The sequence below is a fragment of the Aythya marila genome (assembly GCF_965140915.1).
Source record: "Aythya marila genome assembly, chromosome: 1".
NCBI lineage: Eukaryota > Metazoa > Chordata > Aves > Anseriformes > Anatidae > Aythya > Aythya marila.
Genome location: NC_139042.1, coordinates 76,306,736 through 76,333,162, shown reverse-complemented (window position 1 = coordinate 76,333,162; position 26,427 = coordinate 76,306,736). Strand labels below are relative to the sequence as shown.

At 42.3% G+C, this 26,427-nt stretch overlaps 1 protein-coding gene across 3 annotated transcripts in view; it reads right to left on the bottom strand.

Annotated features, from left to right (window-relative positions):
• Window positions 1–26,427, bottom strand: part of SHROOM2 (shroom family member 2) — a 124,312-nt gene that overhangs the window by 33,143 nt on the left and 64,742 nt on the right. For 2 of the 3 annotated variants that reach the window (XM_082770587.1, XM_082770585.1), the window contains exons 3-5: window positions 11,719–11,850; window positions 3,772–6,409; window positions 1,738–1,841 (exon numbers count right to left, since the gene is read on the bottom strand). In XM_082770587.1, coding sequence (XP_082626713.1) covers window positions 1,738–1,841; window positions 3,772–6,409; window positions 11,719–11,850 — 2,874 coding nt within the window. The remainder of the gene's footprint in view (window positions 1–1,737; window positions 1,842–3,771; window positions 6,410–11,718; window positions 11,851–26,427) is intronic. The other variant, XM_082770586.1, reaches the window with a different exon arrangement.

The following is a 26,427-nucleotide window of genomic DNA, read 5'->3' as shown; positions in this document are numbered from 1 at the left end:
GACTAAATGCCATTACAGCAGCATCCCCCCATCCCCACCCTCCCACCCCAAACAATCACAAAATCCATTCATTCACAATGAGCCCGGTTCCTTTTCAGCACAGGAGTGCCAATTTAAAAAAAAAACAAACAAAAAAAAACATCGAAACACATATTCTTCCCATCGTACAGCATCATGCACTGCCAATTCACACTACGGGAGTTAAATGCCCAAGTAAGAGATTATATTTTTGTTTGTTTGCTTTAAATACAGATGACATGTAACCCCCCTGCATAACACAAGTACTGAGGGAAGGACCGTGAAAGAAACCATTTTACAAAACCTCCTGTAATGCGGCGAAATGGCCAAATACTACATCTGAAATACTATGTCAAAATAGGCTTCGGCTTATAAAAAAAAAAAAAAAAGTTATTGCAGCTGGTGCCCAGTCATGTGATTTTCATGGATTCCACGATTATAAAGCAAGAATTGTGCTGCACAAACACTGCTAAAATGCTGGCGTAGGTGTATTATGCACATGCTTTTGTGACTCGGGTTCAGCAATGCTAGATGGAAATCATTTCACTTGTGCAGAGATGCTGTCTGCTCCGGGCTTATTGTGCTGCTTCCTCCCCCTCTCCCCCTTCTTCCCTCCAGCCCAATTTCTCCTCCGCACGCATGCGCGCTCACACACACGCTCAGCCTCATGTGCTACTCATTTGGAAATCACTACGGTAAGTACAAAGAGCTACAAAGAATTAGAAAAATAGCAGATGGTCTCTTCAGCTGGGCCATAAGCAATGCAAAATACCACTTCATAAAAAAAACAGGAATACTGTTTTTTTTACCAGCTTTTACGGTCATGCCCAGAGTACTTGTGTTTGCTACAGTTCAGGATTTTTTCTCCCCATGAGAAATTAACACCACTTACAGAACCAAGGAAAGCCCGTAGAAACTATTTTCCCCATTCATGTGTTTCTTGTTACAAAAAATGAGATATAAAACTGGTGTATCTGCTCGGTCCCAATTCAGCTGCCACACACCCCTTGGGCAGCCACAGCAGCAGCAATCGCCGCAATCCCTGGTTGCACTACAAGGGCTCCGGCAGGCTGCTAGGCAGAAGGGCACCCCGCTGCACGCCGGGCATTCAAGGATTTTAGCCACATTGTGCATACAGCAGCCATACATTTGTAGAGGGGCTGAAAAACACGGTGTAGTGTAATTAAAGCCTGAACCAACAGAGAAGCGGAGCTGCTCAAACAGGAAGACAGCTCTTGATGGCTGCTGTTCATGTACTGCATTCTGTAAAGGCACAAGCACAGAGAAGTCCAATTTACAGTGCTACTGCATTCCAGCAGCATACAGCCTTTGCCAAATATAATACTGGAAGGCTTTGGTAAACTTCAAGCATTTTCCCCCCCACCAAAAAACCTGTAACCGATAGATATGAAAAAAAAAATCTGTATTGTTTCATGCACACTAGTAATAATCATCTGGCTCTGAACAAACTACAAAATACTCGACACTCGACAATTTCTTCAAGCTCACCCTTGAGTCCCCAGAAATTTCAGTCCCAATGTTAATTACATCATGCATGTCGGGAGGATGGGGGAAAACAAAGGAAAATGTGTTGTAAAAACTCTTGTTGTAAAAAAGCATCACAGAAGCATCTAACCTTGCAGCTGGGGTCAGGAAAAGATCAAATCAGAGGAGCTGTCATAAGAACTATTTTCAAGCCAGAAATCAAGAAATGCTTACCTTACAGTGTGGTTCTTGTCATCCAGGTTGTTAACTTTAGAGAAAGTACGCTCCCCATCTTCCTTCAAATCCTCTGCTTGTCTCCTTACTTCGACTGAGACTTCCTAAAAGTGGTTTAGAGCGCAAGTAAGACACCAAGTCATCATGTTTCAGACTGCTGAAAAAATCTATGATTATGGAACCTCTTATTTGTGGGTTTGCTCTGTTTTGAATTCACATGAAGTCAACAGCACAGCATGTCTTGAGCTTGTTTGGTTTTAAGTGGTATAGTGTGCTATGTGACCTCTTGCACAGCGCTACAGACCTGGCTGTGCTCGAGTTACTCGCCCAGTTTGCTTTGCAACTTCCATTTGGCGAAGACAAAAATACAGCAAAGAATTTACAGAAGACTTGCTTACATTTGAGAGCAGGCAAGTACGCACCGGCTTTTGAATCCCTGAGTGCGTACTTTAGTTTCTTAGTAAAACATTCGGCGCTGCTGTTCTAGAAATTTATTATCTCACTATCTTCAAACAACCACACCCCAAGCACGGCTTTGCATTACAAACACTGAACCTACAGGAAATTTAATTGCACATTAGCACTGAAACCATCCCCACCGTACATGCGAAACATCTTTATTTACTTCGGTCTGTTGTAAGCATCTTCAATGCGCTTATCACCGTATTTTCCAGGTGCCTAAACAGGTGTCTGCGTTTTGCCCCAGGAGGCCTATACTGAACTTAAAGGCTCTGACTAATAAACCAGAAATGCATACATGGAATAGATTAGATGGTGATTTTCTGCTGGGTAGGCAATTATTTAATAATTTAGTTAATTGAATTTTCAAAATAACTTCCAGGTGAGTATTTCCAGGGCTTACAACCTCTACCCTTGTAAATTACCTGCATAGTTAAGTCTGCCTGCAAAGTTCAAAAATGACTTTTGCAAAACCTAAAGAAAAAAAATGTAAAGCAAAAGAGTCCACAACTCGAGATCAACATATTTTGTTTCTAAGCCATGCTCATCTTATTCCCGCTACACACACACGTGCTGTGTGCATGTGCATGTATGTACTCAATGTGTTTAACAAGAGAAAAAAAGGAAAAAAAATATCCCTCCATTTTTTCTTGCAGAAGGTGAAGTTCAACCCAGGTTGAACACACTCCAACTCCTCATACATATCAGACAATCTTGTAGCAGCTTGAACAACATATTTTAAACAGAGAGCTTAAGAGACATGATTTCTCCATCTACTTCCCCTGCCACCTGCCAGCCGTTCCCTGGCCCTGTTCAGTTAAAAATTAACTTAGTATTTACTCGCAAGTTACAAGAACAGATATTTGGCATCTCTCTGAGGAATACATTTATAGTTCTTAAATCAAGAAAACTGACAAAAAAATAAAACACTAAGCTGTTTCTTTTTTTTCTTTTTTTTCTTTTTTTTTTTTTTTCCTGTAGCCTGCAGTGCAGCTTTAACATTAACAGTTGTTTTTTATAATCTCTTAACTTTAGCAGACTGAAGTTCTGTCCCGTGTACCTTTTGAAGCAAACAAGTTTCAAAGAAAAGGGGAAGTGCAGAGGAAATGCTAAGGCCATCAACGAAAGTGGACAAAGTAGGTATTATTTCCCCTTAGAATATTTTTCCCTGTAGTTGCAGAGAACAACTATAAGACTTAAAATGAGTGAGGCAGCCACAATAATGAAGCACTCCAAGTGCAAATTGCTTTGACCTCATATATATCTCTGCTGTAAAATAGAGGACATTATCAAATCAACCTTTTTTTTTTTTCCTTCCAGCTACCTGCAATACAAAAGAAATTACTTTATTCAATTGCTCTTTGCTACTCTTAATTCCTGTGCAAAACAAACTTTGATCTCCCTTCCTTTACTTTTGAGAGCTACCTGTAACATTTGTTCCATTACTGACAAAAGGCTAACACTGCATTAAATGTGTCACTAAACTAGAATTTTTTTTACCAAAATTATCTTGCCCCTCCTGTCCCCTGTCCCTCTGAAGGGCAGTGAAAGGGATCGTGTGAAAGCGCCTCGTACCTGTTTGTAGAAGTCAGTCGAAGGGGATGATCTGGACCTCTCGTGGGTGTACTGGGGTTTCTCGTGTTGTTCGTGGCTGGCATCAAGGATGTTATCTGCTGAATGGTATCTCCCTGAACTCCTTGCCTCTATGGGCTTCCGCTGCTCTTTCCACGACGCCTGATACTCTGCAAAGGTTCCCAGGCGCTGCGGCTGCTCAGATTTCACAATCCTGTCAGCAGCCTTACTGCTGTTACCGTGGTGGACGTTACCTTTGGAAGCATGTGCAGGTTCCAGTCCAACAGAGGCTGCCCGACCTCTTCTCTCATGCCATGACTCGTCTCCCTCCTGCCCACCGTACGCTTTCCTGTCAGCCCTCTCAGGCTGTCCCTCAGGCAGACTGTGGGGAGTTGGTTTCTGTGCAGACTTTCTATATGAAGGCTTACTTGTTTCTTCAAAAAATTTCCACCTGTCTGCAAACGAGCCCAAGACTTCCTCAGATGCATTGGGATGGGAATGAGCGTGGCACTCATCCTCTGACATCCCCACTTCATTCATCTTCTCCGGTTCGGAGTAGGACTTCAGTTTTTGCTCTGTTGTGAACCTCTTCCTGGCCCCGATGCGCGAAACGTGATGAGCGCCACTCCCTGTGGGGTTCGGTTTAGCTTGCGTAGCCTCAAGGAATCCAGACACATCTTCAGAAACCAAAGCCAATAATGAAGAGTTGTAACTACCAGCTTTCCGTTCCGGTGACCTGGGGGGATATTCAGCAGGGCTGGGCTCCAAGTCACGCCGTTTGAAGGAAGTTGCCCGCAGAACCCTGGCCTGCGCTTCCTTCAGGTGATCTTTGTAGGTGCTGGTAAAGCTGGTATCCGGGGAGGCGTTCAGATTTTCGGATGAATCTGGCTTCCAGCTCTCATTGCCCTCCTCTGTCTCACACGACCCTATTAGAGTAGCCGTGCTTCTGCTTTTCTGCAGCTTTGCTCTCCTCATTTGGATCTCATTTCTCAGGGTTGTTGCAAAACGATCGCTCCTTCGTGCCTGTTTAGACAAGTGAGTGTCAAACGGGGGCTGCCGCTCTGTTACAGCTTCTGGGCTGTTGTCAGATTGCTTTTTCCCTTCCTGAGCCAAAGAGTGCAACATTGGGGTCCTCTGAGGAGAAATCTTGCTACTCTCGTCTTTTCCCCACCTAAAATCTTTCTGAGCAGGTCTGTTCTCAGCGGTAAGGACGCAGCCCTTTACATACTCCTGTTGACAGTACTTAGCTTCACTTTCATCGAAGCTGCTCTCAAAGCTTTTCTTTTGTCCAGGCTTTTCAGCATGACTGGGTTTTTTAGCCTCTTCTACTATGGCGGATCTAACATCCCCCTCTCTGTCCACCGTGTAATGACTACTGTTCTCACATCCCTCCAGAGGAGATTCGACAGATTGTTGAGGTAGATAGTATTTTGGTTTTTGGACCATTGTGACAACTGCAGGGTTTTCATATGGTCCGAGAGATGCATCAGCCCCCACTGCAGGTTTCCAGCTGTCATCCTTGAGCTGCAGTGGCTTTGAACTTCCCTGAGCAGGCTGTTTTGCTGTCACGCAATAATAGCGACTCTGTCCAGTGTTGTCCACCTTCTGTTCAGCAGCACTGTTTGCATTGAGCAGCCTGCTGTGGCTTAGATTGTACCCATGAAAATGATCAGCAGGTAACTCCTGAATGCCGCTATAGGAGAGAAAAGGTTGCTGCTCTTTCTGCGCAGTTAACATTCTTGCATTGTGAAAAAAAGTGCTTTCATCACTGTACTGGTGCTGGTGGTGATAACTGTAGGTGGGCTGTGCAAACCGGACATCAGTGCTGGACAGGGATGACTGCAGCTTGCTCGCAGTTCCCGTGCTACTGTTGTACCTTTCGGCAGCTGCAGAAAAAGCATGTTCTGAACTGAGATCGGATTTATAATTTGAGCCGCTGACCCTCCTGTCACAGGCTCTGGAAGGCCGCCGCTGCTGCTCCACAGCTTCTGAGTTCCAGTCATTCCTGGGCTGAGATCGGTTCAGGGCTGTAAAGTGCTGCGTGCTGGCACCCTCTGAGTACACAGGGCCCTGGGCTTTCTCATGGCCTTTGGTAGCAGCAAAGCTGTCACTACGAAGAGGTGGAGGTGGCGGGGGAGGAGAGGAAGACTTCCTCTTATCAGGAACAAACCAGACGGGTCCAAAACTAGATCTTCCAGAGCCAGCAAGCTTGACATCAGGGTGTTCCTCTATTCTAGGACTTCTGTTATTCTCATACTGGACGGGGGCTGGCAAATATCCAGGTTTGTCCTCTATTCCACCGTTATCGTTCAAGAACTGTCCAGACTTGTTTCCTGGTTTAGCAGTCTCCCAGTGACCTACTTTGTACAACATGTTCTCTGTTGAAGAAGTGTCTGCCGTGGACAGAGTGTGGTCAGGGGTGCTCGAACTCGTGGAGAAAGACCCGTAGGCTGAATCCCGCTTACTTTGGCTCCCTAGATGCTCAATGCTACTATTAGACCTTGCAGAAGAAAGTCTCCCATACTGGGCTACTTGTGGAGTTTGGTCCCAGCTGTCCATACTTCCCAAAGAACTGAACTGGTCAGAAGCACGATGCAGATTTGACTGATCCCAGGAGTTTGACAGGTCATGAGAAGAACAACTGTGGTAGGAAACAAACGAACAGAAAAACAATAAATACAACAGTCAAAAAATCCCATGATATAATTACAAAAATCTGGACATCAATTTTATTAACATTGTGACACAACAGTCACTCGGGACAATCTACACACATTAGAAGTTCGGACACAAAGCCATGGCTTAATCCTTCTATTTTGCCACTGCTTCAAAGCTTGAAACCTAAAAAACTAATTAGCATTTCCTTCTTACCTTTACCACTAAGTAATACACGTTTATCTCCTTAAAGGTTCTTCTTTCCCTGAGCAAACTGTTGATTTTGCTGACTTTTAAACCAATTTGACCCCCCACAGATACCTTTTTCCTCAGGACAAACACCAACTTCATTTACAGTTTATTTTCCAGGCACCCTCATTCCTTCAGCTACTAAACTTGTGTACTTCACTGTTCACGTTTTGGAAATTCACTACTTCATCTCATAAACTTCATCCTTTGTCTTGTTTATCCAAATCTACCCCTTTGAGTAATATTTTAATTTCAAAATGAAGGTTCACTAAAGACTTTATCCTCAATTCCCACCAGTTCTGAGCCTCCTCCACGTGTACCTTACTAATGTGCTCTTAAACCACTCTCAGTTTGACACTAGTACAAAAATCTCATTCAGTTCCATCTGGCCACAACATTGACAGAAAAACTCCCAGAGGAGATGCTAGAGTAATTTAATTTCTGGATGGCCGATACCAAACTTATAACCTTTCTTCAGAAATCCTTATCATCACCTCTCCGTCACTCCCTCCTGTACAGAAAATTCATCTTTGACACTGCACTTTCTCTGGCTCATTTGCCTAGATGCTATTTCAAAATCTTGCTGCTTCTGTTGTCTTCCTACTCACAATCAGCTTTGTTTTGTTTCTTCCTTCTCAAGCTCTTTTCTTTTGTATCTTCCACAGCACCCACCTCCTGTCAATCCAACACGCTGGTGCTGAAACAAGAGTCTTCTCAATTATTCTTACTTCTTCCTGTCTGAACTTCACTGCCAGCCCCTCCTGCTTTTATGTACCAAATTCAATTCCTGTCCTTGCATGCAAAGCCCCTTGGTAGAAATCCCAGAATTGTTCCACTTCCCTGTAGCTATAATTATATGAAGCATCTATCAAATCTTGTGCAGTAAAGAAACCTGTGAAAGCTCCTAATGAAATTAGATTAGTCCACATAAAAATATACAAAGAGTGACGCAGATTTTTTTTTTTTTTCTGTCAGAAATACTGCAAGAAGACAACTAAACAGTTCTTTGGAATTTAGTTTTAAGATAGGAATTACAGTTTTGTGGTTTTTTTTTTTTTTTTTTTTTTTTTTATATTACTGTAGCCTTTGCTATTTTTTTTAATACAATATGGCCAAAAATAACTTAAGTGAAGTAAGTGAAAGTATACTTTGCATTTACTTTCTAAAAGCATTTTCTTTGACAAGATAAACTAGCAGTGGCCTCATATATGTTTTTTATTTCTTTCATTTTCAGCATTTCAAAGCGTTTCACTGAATACTTAAAAAGTCTTAACTTTCTTCCTAAGCAGATACTATGGGTCACATAGAAAGTATCTTAGCCATTAGGATCTCTGTTTTTAGTGAAGAATGTAAGCAATGTTCCTACGAATTGCTCTTTTTTTTTTTTTAATTGCAGGTTTTTACCTCCTTCTTCAGCAGTAAGATGATGCTTGGCATTAAGATAAAGATGATACTTGCACAAGAGAGCCTCTCCTTACAATCAACAGATCTGCTACCAAACATGAAGCAGAGATCATCCGTATGAGCTCACAGCTCTGCCAGAAACCCCTTCATGGAAATCTAACAGATGCGAGAAAAACTTCATAGGAAAGGCAGCAAAGTTTCTGGTGGTGTGTTACTGCAAAGCCTGGCCTCCCACGGTCCTTACCTGTGGGGCAATACTCCCACACAGTCTGGCACAGGAGAGAGTCCAAAAGCTTTTTTTATTGACAGTCTGGCATCCCAGGCTGTCCTTCTCTCAGTGGCGTTTTTTCAGAGCAGGCTCATAAATGGACCTGTACTGTTGGTTTAAGACTGACAGGTAAATTCCTGGAATGATCTGCCAGTACCTTTATTTGGTCATGTTGGCCAAGGGGCACACCCCAAACCCAGGGCATGAGCTTGTGCTCCTGGGCCCTCCCAGAAATGACATCACCTCAGCAAATCAGGCAGCTTTCAGACCAGACTAACGTCCCTCAAAAATCGAGTTTAAGCAGCCTTCTCAAAGCTTGCTTGCCTCACATTCACACCTGTAAGGCTGTAACAAAGTAGTAGAGGTTACTGGTTTCAACTACACACCTGGGTGAAACAAAGAAAAATGAACGTAAGGCCCCCTTTTATAGCATATCCTAGTGGAAGACAGGGCAGGGTCTAAACTTATAGCAACTCAAGACGGTTCATACCCACACCTTCCAGAACAGTGCCAGCAGCCATAGCCTAGTGTGGGCTACGAAAAAAAAGTCTGCATCCACATTTTTCAGGTGTGACTTCTTTGAAAATGACAGAAGACGACTCACAATGGGAAATTAAGGCATCAGACCCTTAGAAGGTCTGACTTGCTAGCTCTGCTATTCAAAAGTGTTCTTGGCACCCACACCTAGCCCAGTGATCCCTGGGTAGGTTACAGTATTTGCACAAAAGTCATATGATAAAACACAGACAGAATGGCAGATGTGGAGTTCAGGGCCCCAGAACTACCCTCTCTCCTACCTGCAGAAGTCTCTTCTGCTCTTTCTTTCTTCCTGTAGCTTCACACACCTTCTCAAAGGTCTAAATTCAGTGGGCAGGCCAAGAAAAATACAACCAAATCAAACCAACCAACCAAAAAAAAAAAAACAAAAAACAGACCCATGCCTTAATCTAGCATCTACCTATGTAGTAAAGACAATTTTCAGAAGGTTGACTTGAGCAGCTGTCCCTTCCCCCCTCTGAAATCCAAGTATATCCTGCTTGGAAGGATCTCTCCTCCTGGCTGAACTCCACATTTTACAAGCGATTTGACTCTCACACTCACAGAGAGACCTGAAGCATGCACATTCAGAGGAGATTTTAGGCTGTGAGTACCAGTTTCAGATATTTAGCTCAAGGACAGTCACGAAATTCCAGAAGAAGCACAAGGATGAGATCCTCAGGCTAGAAAAATCCCCTCCTTGAGCTATTTGTATTATCTCCTTACATACTGCTTCTTTCAGGTACTGACTAGCCTGAATCCCATTCAGCTTGGTGCTGAAACATGCTGGTTTTGTGGATTGTGCCTTGAAAGTGGGGAATCGCTGAGGCTACTCACCTTTTTTTTTTTTTTTTTTTTTTTTTCTTCAGACTAGCAACCTCAAAAATAAAGCTACTTTACAACTGAGATCCTCAAAATACCCAAATCCTTTGGCTGGCACTCTGGGAGTGCTGGATTTCCAGAAGCCACAATATGAAGCCAGTTTGGTCATGGGCAATAGACAGCAGGAGGGACAAATCTCCCAGGTAAATCACCTTTTGGCAGCCAAGCTTTCAAGTGGGCAGCACAGGTGGTTGAGAAGTTCAGGAGCAGTAATGTCCTTGGAACCCTGGTGTTAGACTGTGCTGAAACCACTGCGTCTTCTAGCACCGTCTGAGAAAGCAGTTTGCCCTTTTTGTTATCATTAACGTCTGTCAGCAGTTGCTGCTATTTATGATACACTAATCCCCTCCTCCTGTTCCTTCATACCGAAACTCACCTGCCAAAAGTTCGTTGTGAAGTGCACTTAAATCAAATAAAAATAAATAAATATTTTAAATATCTTGAATCGAATTAAACATAAATAAATAAATATTTTAAATATCACCAGCTCCTATCAAATCACACTCTCAGAAATGTGTCTTGTAATATCTTACTTTCGCAAGGTTCAAGGACAACGATCAGGAAGAGCAGGAAGCATGTAACAATTTACATTTCAGTCAAGAGACTCAGTCCACTGAAAGTAAAAATACTCTTAAATTAGCACTGGAACAAAGAAATCTAAGTGTGTAAGGTATTTATGAATTTTGTTTCTTGTAGAAGAACTCTAAGTGTCTTTAAATACAAAAATATAATTGAGCCTATCTACAGAAAATTTAAGTACAAACTCTACTAGTCAATGTAAGAAAGGAACAATTACAATCAATGATTTGAGAAAAATAATGTGCTAAAAGTTCTGCTAATGAAATATTATGAAATGCATTTTGAAAACCCTTTCTTTCTAACTGCTAATTTTCCCATTTTATGGGGGGGCAGATAGCAAGTTTTTTTAAAAAGAGTAAGGAACTCCAAAAGAAATCAAACAATGTAAAAAAGGGTGTACAAATGGTATGAAATAAAATCTTAAAGTATGAATGTTCTTCTGTTGTTTTAACGAGCACGATAAATTAACATCAAGAAGCAAAGACGAAGAATGTACAGTCAGGAAGCAGAGAAAGAACAAGGTTACTTTCCAAATGGAGAAGGTGTATAAGAATGGTTTTCTTTAATGCCCAGAATTACTATGGCCCAATGTGAATTGTTTGGAGAAGAAAAACCAAACAAACAATCAAACAAACAAACAAAAACAAATGGACTAAAATCCTTGTGAAAATGCTGAAGAATGTCACCTAAAAGCAGGAACCAAACAAGAACTTGTAACCAGATGCAAACAGGCAATATTTAAAATTTCACAACTAAAACTACACAAGTGCCAGCCTTTCTTTCACAGCACTGAATGAGACCTGACAAATATTAAAGTGCTTTAAACAAACATTGAAAATTGTTGGTCTTATTACCTCTTTACACAAGCAAGAACACAGGGAAGATCATATTACAAAAAGACAGTTTAATTTATAAGACCAGTACCACCTTAAAGTCCAACAGGAAAATACTCTGTACCCTCCCTTTTGGAAAGGCTTTCCAGTAGTCTGTAACAATATTCTTCTATTTCTTCTCCCTCTTCTATGTCACTTTAAGAAGGTTAATTTTGATGGTTTCTTTTCACTTAGCAAGGTTTAAGATTTTACCAGTGGACACCGAAAGGAAATGCAGAGCAAGAAACACAACTTTCTGACTGCCTTTAAAACCAGTTTCTTACCTTTCAGCCACACGCACTTATCACATACTGTTTCTGAAATCCACTCCTCCACGTGTAAAGCTTCCAATGCTCCTCCTTCAAGCATTGGAAGGACAGGCAACAATAAAGAATACAAAAATACAACGCTTCTGCATTTGGGATTTAAGAAGCACTCTACAGGACCACATTAACATTGTCTTTCCGTCAGCCCTTAATGCACGTAGCTTCAGCAGAGACTCACCTTGCATGATACCGTGAGTGCCAGGAAGTGCAGGCATTGGACGAAGGAAGGTGTGACGTGGCTGTCTCAGGTTGACTTTCTGTAAACTTGGTCGCATGCCAGGAGTGAGGCCTGCAGGCTAGGTCATTTCTTCTGAAAAGAGAGAGAACGAGTGTACTAGGTTAATGCAAACAGTTCGGCAAGGTGAGAGGCAGCAAAAAAATCTGTCAGGGCAGTTGTCATACAGATAGCACAGAGACACGGTAACTTCAAATGACAGAAGACTAGATGGTACTCTACATGCATGCCAGTTTTGAAAAGCTACCAGCATTCCTTAAAAACACTTGAGAGACCAACTCTTTAAATGTTTGAGGTTTGTTTTTCTGCTTTTGTTTTAAAGAATATACCTCAAAAATGGTTCAGCACTTTATCTAAAACCCAAAATATCTACCTGGATATCACCTCCAAATATATATGCTCATGTGACTGAAGAGATCCTATCTAAAAAGAACAACAAGCTCTCAGAGTGTATCTTACAAAGCTTTTTGCAAAGCTGTTATAAACCCCTCTGTCCCATTCCCCCTGCTTAGGAACTAATAACACGAGCTTTCGCTTCCTCCTCCAAGGACTTTGTAATGCCTCTCAGCACACATGAAAGGAATGCATTCTTCTTCCCTAGTGTTAGATAAACCTTCTGAATGGGATTCATCTATTTCTGTTTCAGAAAACACATGCCTAGCATGGTTTTTTGGCTAGACTCTCTCAATAGCCCTGGGAATGAAGCAGGAACTCCCTGAAGGTAATCCGTCCTGCCTTTCTCTTTGGTTCATCCTGGGAAATGAGGAAAGTAAAATTTAGATCAGATATAAAATTTAGATCAGGTGAGACAAATCCCATCCTTGAAGTCACAGACTAAACCAAAGGCTTGTAGGACATTGGCTCTTGAAGTTTTTAAAACGTACTTACGTATTTATCTTTTTTTTTTTTTTTCAGCAAGTGATTTGTCTAAGTTACACAATCATTCCCAAAACAAAGAAAGCGTTCCCTAATCTCAATTTATATTTTAAGGCAGTTCTACCTATTTATTTTTTATTTTTTACTAATCTCCCTTTTAACTTTGGGTTATCAAACTGCCACTGGATTTAGAAAACAAAACCAAAGCTCATTATAAACTCAGTATCTTCAAAACAGATCCAATCTGACTACACAGCTTTTTGAAGTACATTCAAGAACATCTGATGAATTCAGTGATAAATTGCCTTTCTAAACTCTGCATGCAGGATTATAAAAGGAGAATATAATAATTCTACGGGGAAGCTGTAATTTCACTAGGAAGCGTTGCATCATTACTGTCACTAAAAAAAGAAGTAATTGTTTCCATCAACAAAAGCCTACTCTTTCTCGCATGACAAAAGAGAAAACGGTTGAGCAGAGAGTCACTGTGCTCTTCCTTGGCAGGATATGAAATTAGAAGAGTAAGTGGAGAAGCCAAAATATACTCGGTGAAAACAAGTGGAGGAGATTCTGCTCAGCCACGTGATGCTCGGCTCCAGACAGTCCTCGCGTACTCCAGGGCCCGCAGACCCACATTCAGGTATGGGACAGAAGCCTTCCTTTACTCAGGTGCACAGAACATTGATGAGTTTCCCACTGCTCCCTTTCATGTTACTGACATCAGCGAGGCAAACCATAATTTAGGCAAATTCAGTATACCTTTTAGGCACTGATTCAGTGAAGAAGGTTTGTTAAGAGACAATTACTTTGGTGTGATGCACCACAAAGGAAACACAAGACTAGTGAACTAGAGGAATACAAGCAACGTTTGGAGGATGAGGAGATGAAGGTTAGGGAAAGGGAAGGGGTCTTCTGCAGTAGTTTGCTACGGGGTTGGCAGATGGTAGGAGGGATTTGGTCAGTGGGAAGGGGCAGAAGGGATGCACTTGTGAAGTCAGTACTGTACCTCATGGAACTTCTCAAGATCTTCATAAGATAGTTTCTCGCCACATGAACATCGTTTTCAGATGGCATTTTCTGTGCTACAATATCCACCACCACTTTCATCTTCCTGAGGAGCCAAGCAAGGGGAGGAACAGACTGGACTGAGCTGTGACACGAGGCAAATCAACTGCACTAGAACTTACAAGTTCTGCTTTATTTTTTGTATTTGTGGACACATTGAAATATTTGAGGTGTTTTTGTTTGTTTGTTTGTTTGTTTTTAAAACACATAATAAAATAGCCTGACCAGTCTAAAAATACTGGTGGGATACGTGGAAGGTAGAACCAGGTAGGCTCCTGCTTTTGTTGCAGTCTGCACCTTGACTAAGAATTAATTGACTACGCTCAGTCAACACTGCTTTTAGCTCAATTCTCACCATCTCATTCCATTTACTATTTCCTGCACTTCAAGAAACAGTTTTTCTAAAAATAAACCTTGGAAATGGTTTTGGAAATTGGAATTGGAAAAACAAGAGAATGAAAGACTGAAAAGCAGAATATTTTGCAGAGAACTGAAGATGCTGGAAGCACAACATTCATATTCTAATGTAAAACCTCTGTATTAATTCTGAGTGACAGAATGAGATCATCCAAACCTACAACCCAGAAAATCTGTGCCATTAATGGAAGCACTAATAAAAGCATTTCACTGGAAGTGTCTTTCTACCAGTGCTTTTACAAAAGCTGCTGGAAGGAAAATGAAGATAAGCTTTGAAGATCTGATACAAAAGGAAAAACAATTTCCCTTTGCTTTGAGCAAGCTGTTAGAGTGGTATCAATGACACGTGTGTGCAAATAGTTTAGCAATAAAGCAACCTTTCCCATAGAGTTTTTCAGAATAAATCTCCCTTTTTACAATTACTGCTTGGAAGTCTTTAAGAAAGACAGTCTGAATTTCACAGGCTAGAAAGGTTAGAAATACTGCTATAGATTGCAGCAGCAATACCGATGAGATTGATTGGATATGAGAGAAAAAAAACAGAAAATAAGCTCTTTTGACCAAGAAAGAAAAAAATAAATTAAACTGGGCAAGTCTGGGAACAATAACAGAGGTCAGAAAAATATTTGATCAAGTCAAGATGAAAAATTCAGATTTTTTTTCACATCATTTGAAAATGCACACAAATGTATTCTTTTTTTTTTTTCTTTTCAGAATCAGCAAGTCTGCTCACATTTGAGGTGCCTGCATCAGAACTGAACTGAAATTTAAAAATGAAAATCAGGCAGAAAATCAAATAAAGTAAGTGAAGGACCTCAGCATACAACAACATCAATGAATAAGAGGTGTTTCCTCGGAAAAAAACTTACAGTAGGTAACGTTCAGATAAAGGCCAGCAGATACAACAGCAGATGTATTTGTCCCCCAAGCCAGAATTTTCTGTTTTATTCTCACCAACCAAACAGCTTCATGCACCCTTATTGTACAAATTTTTGCATGCAGAGTCCCAGAGCTAAAGAAAGAAATGCAGTTCTAGAAAACTACATCCCAGTGAAAAGCAGTCCCCAGGATTTATTTCCCTGTTAATGTTTCATTCCAGCCTTCTGCTGAATCAACAAAGATGGCAATGCCTGGCTGCTGGCTCACATGCAAGTGCAAGGCTGCAAATCTTGAGGTTTAAGTAGCAGCAGCGACACATAAAAGAGGTCGAGCGGTATTTCTGAAACACCAAACCGGGCTTTCATTCCCCATGTCTCAATCACCTAGCTACTGGCGCCTTCTCTTTAGCTCAAAGAAGTGTTTTTAATATTAGCAGTGCTTACACACACAGAAAACATATTCTGGCCTATCTTAAGACAAAGCTAACTCCTACAGGACAATTCCTACAGAGATTTTTTTTCATCTGAAACTTTGCGAAGGACTCTCCGCAAAAAAAAAAAAAAAAAAAAAAAAAAAAAAAAAAAAAAAAAAGAGTTATGAATCATAATGGTGAGGCATTTCAGCTAAGACCACCCAACTATTTGCTGTCCTGAAGGGTATCTTCTATTATTTCACATCATTATTTTGACTGGAATTTACCACTCTGTAGGACTACTTCTCATGTGAAATGTAAATGATGTTTTTGAGATGGGTAAGCATGGCTTGAGTGATAAACAGAAACCTGGTCCCATTTCTGCAAGAGCCAGCCACCACCACTTCCAGGATGCTGTTTGTCCAAACAGAAAGCATTGCAACCCTGTTGCAAGGAGGTTTTTAAAACTCCACATCAACACAAAGCGGTCTGCCTGTCAGCTTTTTTACAGCTTCAGAGGAAATTGGACAAAAATCATAGAATCATAGAATCATAGAATATCCTGAGTTGGAAGGGACCCTTAAGGATCATCAAGTCCAACTCTCGACACCGCACAGGTCTACCCAAAAGTTCAGACCATGTGCCTAAGTTCACAGTCCAATCTCTTCTTAAATTCAGACAGGCTCGGTGCAGTGACCACTTCCCTGGGGAGCCTGTTCCAGTGTGTAACCACCCTCTCTGTGAAGAACCCCCTCCTGACGTCCAGCCTAAATTTCCCCTGCCTCAGCTTAACCCCGTTCCCGCGGGTCCTGTCACTAGTGTTAATGGAGAAAAGGTCTCCTGCCTCTTGACAATCCCTTACGAGGAAGTTGTAGACTGCGATGAGGTCTCCCCTCAGCCTCCTCTTCTCCAGGCTGAACAGGCCCAGTGACCTCAGCCGTTCCTCGTACGTCTTCCCCTCAAGGCCTTTCACCATCTTCGTAGCCCTCCTCTGGACACTCTCCAACAGTTTCATGTCCTTTTTATACTGTGGTGCCCAGAACTGCACACAGTACTCGAGGTGAGGCCGCACCAGCGCAGAGTAGAGCGGGACAATCACCTCCCTTGACCTACTAGCGATGCCGTTCTTGATGCACCCCAGGACACGATTGGCCCTCCTGGCTGCCAGGGCACACTGCTGGCTCATATTCAACTTGCTGTCTATCACGACCCCCAGATCCCTCTCTTCTAGGCTGCTCTCCAGCGTCTCATCGCCCAGTCTGTACATGCAGCCAGGGTTTCCCCGTCCCAGGTGCAGGACCCGGCACTTGCTCTTATTGAACTTCATGCGGTTGGTGATCGCCCAGCTCTCCAACCTGTCCAGATCCCTCTGCAAGGCCTTTACACCCTCATTTGAGTCCACAACTCCTCCAAGTTTGGTGTCATCAGCAAACTTGCTCAAAATACCCTCTATTCCTACATCCAGATCATTTATAAAAATATTGAAAAGTACCGGCCCTAAAATGGAGCCTTGAGGGACCCCACTGGTGACCGCCTGCCAGCCTGACGCAGCTCCATTTACCATAACCCTTTGGGCCCTGCCCGTTAGCCAATTGCTCACCCATCGTATGATGTTTTTATTTAGCTGTATGGTGGACATTTTGTCCAGTAGGATCCTATGGGAAACCGTGTCAAAAGCCTTGCTGAAGTCCAAAAAAATCACATCAGCTGGTTTCCCTTGGTCCACCATACGGGTGATCTTATCATAAAAGGAAATCAGGTTAGTTAGGCAGGACCTACCCTTCACAAACCCATGCTGGCTGGGACCAATGACTGCTTTGTCCCCCAGGTGCGCCTCAATGAGTCCGAGAACCAACTTCTCCATGATTTTACCAGGCACTGACGTGAGACTGACAGGCCTGTAATTGCTAGGGTCTTCTTTCTGACCCTTCTTGAAAATTGGCACAACATTTGCCAGCTTCCAGTCTACTGGGACCTCTCCAAATTCCCAGGATCGTTGAAAAATAATTGATAGAGGTTCCGCGATGACATCCGCCAGCTCTTTCAGCACCCGGGGATGAATCCCATCCGGACCCATGGACTTGTAGGGATCCAGGTGGAGTAGCAAATCCCGCACACGTTCAGGGTCAGTTGGGAGTTTGTCATCCCCACCGTCCCGGTCCTCCAGCTCAGGGCACCCTGGGTCCCGAAGCCCATCATCGGCATTGAAGACAGAGGCAAAGAAGGTGTTAAGCGTCTCTGCTTTGCCTACGTCATCGTCTGCAACGAGCAAGCAAAGCTTGTGAGTCCCTTTCTCATGTTACTGCAGCCAGCAGGCTCGCAGAGTTCCCAGGGGAATTTCTCCCTCTGCCTCCCCCTTGGAGAGCACCCGGGAAATGAAGCCTGCCTCATCACAGGGAGCAAACCAGGCCCTCCAAATGCAGGAATCTGGCTATGATTCCTCTGAAACCAAATACAATTCCATTTTAGCTCTCTTGTTGACTTAAAAAAAAAAATATATATATATATATATATTATTCCTAGTTTTATTTCTTAGGACATGAAAATTGCACATTGGTTTTCTGCAACCCTGGAACAAGTTACCTGATTGTATGTTTCTGGATTGTGCAGCTCTCAGACTGCAGAATTCAATGCCCTGCTTCAAATCAGTAATAATCACTTATAATTCAGATTCACTGTGTCCAGCTGAACCCAAAATAGGGATGACAGTACTTCCGAATGCAATGCTTTATACTGCTCATCTCTATCAGCTTCACCAGGAAACAAAACCTGCCTTTACACGAATCCGTATATATAAAACATATATATACATGTATGTATATATATTAAAATTTTAATTTAAGAGGAAGGGCCAGTCAGTGGCTTCAGTCAGAACTGAACGGCAGCTGGCAAGAACTCCTGGATACTGTCAGGAGTAATTTCCTCAGTTAAAACTGTTGTAGTGATTATGTTAAAGACTCTTTAAACAAATCGTATTCAGATCTCAGCCACTTTACTCTAGTTTCTACAGAACATTTGAAGTCCCAGAGCTGCAGACCACTGGTGGAGCCCATGTGCTGTGAAGGTGCAACTTCCCTGGAAGTCCCAGAATTTGGGAACCAACACATTTAGTGAAATTGAACTGCTGCTATCAAAATAAAATTCTTCTCCCTCCGCTCACTAAGATGCATCTCAGACTTTTCAGGAAGCTCTCCAGTGCTTTACTGCAATGTAGAGTTGGGTTATTTCAAACAGCTGTAGCAGGAGGTACAACCTACTTATAGTTGGTTACCTTAAGCTTCATCTATGGCCAAAAATTTGTCCTGGTATCAGAGCGAGGTAGATGGCTACAAGAACGCAGCAGCCCAGTCTTGTTGTACACCAAGGGTACAACAAAAAACCCTCAGATGTCCTCAGGACTGCCAGTCCCATGTCAGCCAGCCAAGGCGCTCTACGGTAAGCTCTCTTTGGGATCTCCTCAGCCAGCTCCTCATCCACTGTTTTTTCTTCCACGTGGAGGCCATGGCAAGAATTTGCAGTGGCAGCACAAGTGCCCTTGCTTGTTCCCTTGTAAATCCCAAATGACTTTGTAGTTTACCTCCAGTCCTTTAAACAAGCATGATTATACTGGGCCAGACACACTAACTCTTGTTACCATTTTTTATAAATCCATATGTCCTGTGGGAGAAAAAAGAAAAGATCCTCCCAAATTGTGTTTCTTCTTTTCTTTCTTTTTTTTTTGTTTTTTTTTTTGTTTTTTTTTGTTTTCAGCTCACAAATCTCATGCTTCATGGATTGAAAGACACTAGCAGAGCAATTTATGAAGCAATTAAATGAGTATGTAAGAAAACACTGTAAGCAAACTACCAAAGCACTTCATTATTAAAAAAAACACTATTCAGATTTTTTAGTCTTCTGAACCCTTGGAGGAAAAAAAGGATGCTGGAAACTACCATAAAGATGCAGTTATTCACAAGGACCTCAAAGAGTGAGAAGAAATAGCAGTGTCACCCTATTGCCTTCCAAAAACAATCCAAAGTAATTTTAACTGCAGATCATGAAAACCTCACCCAGCTGCCTAACCTGGCAGCTCACAACTAGAGCAAGACAATTTGGGGGGTTGAAGAGAAAAAAAAAAGGATGAAGTCACCATCTGAACAAATTAGATGTTGTTTGGAATGAGCACTTATTTGGTCAAAATGTCTTCTTTCTTCTCCCCCCACTCCAGCAGACAAACAACATTCCTTTCTGTAGAGTCTTCGAGCTTTTTCATCACCCTCTGCAGACAAAGACATCGGGTATTTTCTCTCTCAGGCAACTGTATTTGTAGAATTCAGATTGCTTCATGTTACCTGAGTCACCACTGGCAGAGCTACCTGCCAGGGTAATACCTCAGGTTTGCCAAAAGAAAACAACAAACCTCTGTAAGGAACGTGAACAGCTTCTTAATAATTCAATACATCCACGAATCATCCTAATCTAGGTTCAAATAGTTATCAGTTTCATAAAGAAGCTCTACGATAAAAGCAATACAATCCCTTTCTTCCCCCTTGTCATTTTAAGTGTTTCCCTATATACCTGTCTGTATCTTTGTACATAACAGGAAACTAAACAATGGGAGAACGTGGTTTTAAAAGGCCAAAGCACACAAACCATGAGATTGAGCACCCTTCCTCTACACAGGTTGTCTCTCACTTTATCCCTTCCTCTCTTCCTCTGAAAATGGAGAAAGGAAGGGTGGTGGTGGTGGTGGTGTGTAAGAAGAAAAAAAGTAAGAAAAACATAGGAGGGTCCTGGAAATTTTTCATTCAACAATCCCATATTAAGGGATCCCACACACACCATTAGGGAACTCCCACAATATATTTTGAAGAAAACAAAAACCTCTTTCCCTTCACTGTCTGCCATTCTTACGCAACACAGATGATCCTAAAAGTTTATTCCTAACTTTTTTTTTCTTCTGTACATACACGTGAAGTCACTTTCTAGGCTTTCCAAAGTTCAAAATATGCCCACAGCTCCTCTTCCAGGTTGAAATACAAAGGCATCACCCACCTGTCTTGGTCTTCCCAACGTACCTGACCCACATCCTCTCCCTGCTAGCTTGCTAAAGTCTGAATCACTTTGCTCTTTTTTTTGTAAGGCTGCCTTTCACTCGGATTCAGTCTTGGATGCCCTAACTTCCCGCTGTCCTGAGCCTAGGCAGCAGCAATTCAAATGCTTTTTTTTCCCACTACAGCCTATGCCAGTGTTCATACCACCCATCCAGGAGGGCCTTAAATGTCCTTTCAAAGAGGGACAGTAAATTTCGGCTTTGTTTGGGTGAGACATACCATTGACTGCATAAATCCCCCTCAAGAGCAAAATGGTGGACAGATAAGGACTTGACATTTTTAAGTTTACTGGGTGGAGGCTTCAAAACCTCACTTTTACAGAGATTAAACTGAAATGGTGCAAAATGCCTGTTCATGGTGAGAAGTAAACCCAAAAATCTAATGGAAAATAGCAACTTGATAAGTATTTTAAGGCAACACATTTTAGATCTAATAGCTATCTAGTGAGCTTTATAAAAGCAACACACCTCTTTCCTTTCTTTGATGTGTACGCCCTGAATACAGAGCAAATCTGAATGGAACTTTATTTAGGATGAAAAATTGTTGACGGCTGTAATATTAGGTGTCTGATGAAGATTAAATGCAAATGCTTTCAAATCATAACTGATCAAGTGCTGCTTATATGAGATTTAAAAAGCTACCCTAGCCTGCCAGCAAAATAACATTAAAAAAGTGAATTTATAAGATCAAGTTCTCGATATTAAAAAAAAAAACAACAACTGTCAGCAGCAATTTTAATGTCAGGTTGTCAGGTATGGACTGGAAGGGCTAATATGTATGAAGTCAAATTACTGCTGGAAACACCCAAAGCCACGCCAGGGTTTTTATTTCAAGACTCCACTTTTCTCCACGAGCAGCAGCACACAGCCCATCTGTCTGTTAGAGCAACCCCTCCTGCCACATTAGCATCTTTTCTTTTGGGAAAATCCGCTCTGACATACTTCATTGGAATGGGATGAACCAGCGACGAAAACTAATCAGCCTGGTTTATGAGAAAACCCTTCTCTGACCGCAGGCAGCTGAGCCCCGCTGCCCACATCCCCCTGCCTTGTGACAGCTCAGTAGCCACGGGCGAAAAAGCCCAGACAGACATCCAGGGCTGTGCACGAAACAGGCAGGCACAAACTGCAGTAGGTGATCGGCTGAGACAGCACGCAGCTGGGAATCTCAAGCGCTGCAGAAATCCACGCACAGCAGTTAAAAATAAAGAATAAAATTTTCACGCAAAGAAGAAAAGTCATTAGCAGCCTTGTCATCCTAGGACAGGTCCACTACTTACCTAGCATACCTGACACTTCTCAAAATTTAAGTGATTTTGATGAGTGCAAAAATATAAAAGTTGGGCTCCTAGTCAACTTGGTGAATTCCTCTAACTTTCCCCGTAGTAAGGTATCATCCTTTCTGGTTAAAATCTATTGATAACACACTATATTTGAAGAAAATTGTGTCTTAACTAAGCAAAGCTGTTATCAAGTGACTAATCGTGGAGTTATGAGCAAGCCCTGTTTAACAGCAGTCTCCCCAAGTACCACAAGCGTACGCTTTTGCTTTAAAAATGGGAAAATAAAAGAAATCTTCAAGGGCACGAACTGTATTTACAAATTTGAAAAATCTTACTTTCCAAAAAAATGAGGAAGCTGGGAGGAAAGGGAAAGGAAGAAAATATTATCTCCTCCCTGGTTCCTCCTCCTCCCTCCTGTTCTGCTTCCCACTGTCTCTGGGGGTCCTGCCTGCTCTCCAGCTCACTACCCCTTGTTCATAAAGCCTTGGAAGGCAACAAATTTTACAGGACAAGGGGATGACGTGTAAACCCATTTTTTCTGTTTCTACAATGCCTCTGTGAGTGGAGAAGGTGGGTTAACCTCTTTAACATCATAAAGTAATGTACAGCATCGGCCACCTGAAGGGAAGGTGCGAGAACAGATTTATTCCTAGTCACCAGCACCCAGAAACTTACTCTGTCATTCATAAATGTACAAGTAACCACAAGAAGAAGCATGTTGTGTTCTGTCAAAATCCACAGGACATTTCACAAGTACGGAAACAAGATCACCAAACAAAATACTCTTCTGAAAAAGAAATCCCTGGTCTCTCTTAGCTCCCTCTGTTCCGGTGTACCCAATGCCTGGCTTACAGCAACGCATCCTACACTGGCAGGTAAGCTTCCTCCAGCCTGCAGACCTCAAAATCAGCTCTATAAAATCAAGCTGGACTCACAATACTGTAACTCTAAATTCTGAGGCTTAAAAACTAACCTCAGCACACGCTTTCCCTTCAGGTGGGAATTATTTATCCTGCTCTGAAAATGTGGGCTAAGGTAGCGGATGCCAGTAATTCATTTTTAGATGACTTGTCAAATATTTTGACTTCTTGTGCTCCAATCTACTTTCCAGATTCTCCGCTTTGGGGAGCTGGATGGGACACTCCTCTGAAATACGAGGGCTACACTGACACGTCGAGGATGCAGCACTAGTAAAACCTGGTCACAAAGTGTCTTATTCCTCATCTGACACAGCCGCAAACTGGTCACAAGCAGCTTCTGCTTTCTTCAGGGAACGATAACCGATACCCAGCCCCTCTTGCCTGGTCTGAGGCTGTAATATTGAGATCCCCACCATGCTAACAGGGAGATACGCGCCTCCTGACATGGCAATGCCAACAGTGCCCCGCCAGGGGCAGAGCACAACTGTTTCCCATTTCCTGAACTTCTGCATCAGCACTCTAACTTAATCCTCCCATTAGATCTAAGTTAGAGCAACGGGCAGACTCTGGCTTCTCCACAGCTATTCTGAAACCTTTTCAAGTTCCTCACCACATCTCTTCTCCCAAATACAGCAGAAGAAATTACTTTAGTTCAGTGAGAACTAAGAAAAGGAATACCAAAAGTAATACCAGCCGACAAGACCAGCAAGGGAATATATAGAGAATGACAAACTTGTGCCCCAATTTTGGATTCTCTACCTGAAAGCCTTTTCTAAACCTCTGTTGAAACCACGCTGATTGCAGTGGTATGGAAGTGCAGAGGATAATGCAACCTCAGCTGCATATTATGTGGTGAAATCGTTCACAAAGAGGAATGGCTAAATGAGACTCACTGCAGGAATGGTATTTAATGAAATAAACGTTTAAAACACAGATCTCCATTACCAATGCTATAGTCCTTTAAGCCAGAGAAGTCCCTGGCATAAAAATTAAAAAGTGACTCAACGGGACCACATGAAGTCTTTCTGCTCATCTGTTTAAGAGCTTACACTCGTTAAGTATTCCAATATTGTGTCTCAGTTTATTCTCACAACAGTCAGGCTTCTCAAATAATCTTCCAAATACATTCTGGCCACGTCACACAGCATCCGAGACCCATTTAATCCAGTTTAGCCACAACTGAGACCAAAGATGAGTGCAATCCTGTAGAAAAAATTACAATATATCCCGTGTTAATAAATAACGGAATAAGCTTTTTATGCAGAAACTGCCCCTCCCTCAAGGCATCTTGGTTTCAGAAGGACAACAGAGGTTTAAAAGGAAAAGCTGCTGCACTTCAGAAGAACAAACAGTAAACAGAGAAGCCAGGTCTGTAAGAGCCCCTTTGGGACTCCATATACAAGTGTACGTAAAAATGTACAGTGCTCCCACTGAGTGGGGTACTTGGAGATAGCTATGCAACTGCAGATCACTATGCAATATATGGCACTGCTTTTAAAAACGGATTTTTACTGTCATAATAACTATTTTGAGATTAAAACAGACATTAGGCCTAAGTCTTGGCACATGACAGAGCTCATAATTTGGGCATGCAGTCTCAGCTGCCCTAACACGTTGGAAACCTGAGGCATAAGGTGGTTATCGTTGCACAATCGCCTTCTGAGGCAATCTCTCCCTCCTTACCTCCCAGGGGTAGCTCGGATTTCAGGTGGAGAAGCTAATTGCTCAGTTCCAAGTTATGTCCCCTTTTTGTCTCCAACGGGTGGCTGCAGCTGTAACAGTATTATAATGAGAGGCAGTCCAATTTGAAACATTTATTGCATCCATCTATGATTTCTCCGGTGGCCAAGGACAGCTATTTTCCTGCAACCTCTTGGGCCATTAGCTCCCCTTGCCTATGGGCACATTAATCTGGACCCAATTTCTTCACCATTTTGTGTAGAGACTCTGAACTAGTGCAGAGGGGATCTGCACAGGCAGGCCTGACCCTGTCGCTGCTGACAAGCAGAGGTCCCTGCCTTACCCTGCCACAAGACAGTGTGGGTACGGGCACAGCAGTTAGGCACGACGAAGATCCAGCTGCAAGAACAGAAGCAAGAACAGGTAAGAATGATTTTCTTTTCCCCCCACATTGTCTCCTTTGTGGATGAGTTTCTGAGTCATCCAGGGACAGGGATGCTCTTCTTCAGGTAGCTGTGCTTGAAGAAGATGGGTGCCTTTGCTCTTCCACACACAGCGCTGTACTTACAGGATTTGGACTTGTCCCTGTGTCCACCCAAACGAAACCTTCCTCCCTCTGTCACACACACACACACACACACAGAGGGATGTCTGAGCCCTGAAAACAGAGGGCTTCATTCCTCCACTCCTCTTGCTGCCATTCCAGAGATGCAGACACGAACGTGAACCCTGCCAAAGCGTCACCCCTGGCAGCCACCTCGCCACCCACTGCCGCGGGAAAGCAGTGGTGGGAGCAGACAAGGTGCCAGCCCGAGCTCCTGGCCCAGGTGAGGAACCACTGTGAGTCCAACCGCAGAACAAACACACTCTGGTCATAAGTAAACTTACGCCAACCAAAAAAAAATAAAATATTCTACTTAATATTAACAGCAGCAATGGTGTTTCCCTTGATTTGGATGCCTGAGGAACACATATAGGTCTTATTCCGAGCAGATGTATGACAACATTAAAACTTTTAAAACCCCTGAGAGCTGGATGTTTAAAAGTCAGCAGACAATTCAGATTTCTGGGATTCCCAGGGTAGCGCTGATACCGTTCAAAGGGTAATGTTCTTGCAGGCTTTGAGGCTTATTTTGCAGAAACCGAACGTGCCAAGATATGCACCCAATTTGGCATCATTAGACTTGAAAGCTGGGTTCAGTGACTTCACAGAAAAATAAAAGCTGTTTTCCAAGCAAGATTGAAAACAGAATCACTTCACAGCAGTAACAATGCAAATTTTAAATATTTTATTCCTCTCCACCCTACCTCACACTCCCCTTCAGATCTCAATCTTTAGTCACCCTAATTACCACTAAGAATAAATTTTACAAGAGAGTCAATCTGGTAAAAATAAAACTTAAAAAAAAAAAAAAAACGTGGTTGAAACATCTGTTTGGGTACAAAGAAATCAAATTAGAAACCACACTGATGATTTTGCAAAGCCAGATCAGTTACAATAGATGTAAAAAAGCTGTAACTAATATTCATAATTACTCCTACTGATAAAACCTGTGTTAAAAAGCAGGGACGAGGATTACCAGCATCCCTCTACAATGACTGAGTGGTTTAATAACTGAATTCATTTGTACACTCCTCCTGCATAAACAAAGGTATGGATCCTGATGTAGGGTATCTGTGGAAAGCCTCACAATAACTAGCACTGGTGTATCTATGATTGCAAGCTGCGACGACATCCCTGTCTTTAAGTCTGGAGCTCTGAATACGGTTCCTTCTATCAGTGAGTTCTCAGCTGTTTGGTTGTTGGTACCAGACTCTGTCTCCTGCTGGAAAACAAAACTGGGTTGTAATACTGGTGTCAGGGTGGTATAAACTTCCCTCAGGGAGCTTTAAACAGCCTCAAAGGAAAAGAAAAGATGTCTTTAATATACAAAAACAGCATTCTCTGGAGAAGGAGATGCACTGGATACCACATATGTGCTCCAAGTGACTAATCAAACTCCGATATTTTATAGCTTCAGTTCAAGT